General features: G+C 73.9%; 1 protein-coding gene across 1 annotated transcript in view; it reads left to right on the top strand.

Moving 5' to 3' along the window:
- Nucleotides 1-285: 285 nt before the first annotated feature.
- Ptf1a (pancreas specific transcription factor, 1a) overlaps nt 286-521 on the top strand; it is a 1,719-nt gene continuing 1,483 nt past the window's right edge. The window contains exon 1 of the mRNA XM_005387232.1: nt 286-513. Coding sequence (XP_005387289.1) covers nt 286-513 — 228 coding nt within the window. The remainder of the gene's footprint in view (nt 514-521) is intronic.

Below are 521 nucleotides of genomic sequence, written 5' to 3'. Positions count from 1 at the left end.
GCCCCGCGCTCTGATTGGCTGGCGCGGCGGGTCCCTGGCACGCGCCTATGGATGTAGTTATAAGAATCCTCGCGTGCCGGCCCTCAGCTCCTGCAAGTCCGTCCCAGCCCTCCCCAGACGCCGGCCCCAGAGCAGCCGCCGCGGGCGCTCCAGGGAGTGCCGGGGGCGGGCAGCCTCGCCGCGCCCCGCGCTTGCCTGGAGGGAGGGGCTGCGGCACCCGCGGGGTCCGCTCCCAGCGCTGACAAAGAACCCGGGCAGCCCCTCCGGCCCGCGACGGCCGGGAGCATGGACGCGGTGCTGCTGGAGCACTTCCCCGCCGGCCTGGACGCCTTCCCGGCCTCCTGCTTCGACGAGGAAGACTTCTTCACCGACCAGTCTTCCCGGGACCCTCTGGAGGACGGCGAGGAGCTGCTGGCGGACGAGCAGGCCGAGGTGGAGTTCCTCAGCCACCAGCTGCACGAGTACTGCTACCGCGACGGGGCGTGCCTGCTGCTGCCGCCCGCGCCCCCGGCCGCCCCGCG

Source organism: Chinchilla lanigera, unplaced genomic scaffold, assembly GCF_000276665.1.
Source record: "Chinchilla lanigera isolate Chin_1 unplaced genomic scaffold, ChiLan1.0 scaffold00028, whole genome shotgun sequence".
NCBI classification, from domain to species: Eukaryota; Metazoa; Chordata; class Mammalia; order Rodentia; family Chinchillidae; genus Chinchilla; species Chinchilla lanigera.
Note: the sequence above shows the minus strand (reverse complement) of the source record. Positions and strands in the feature narration are given on the sequence as shown.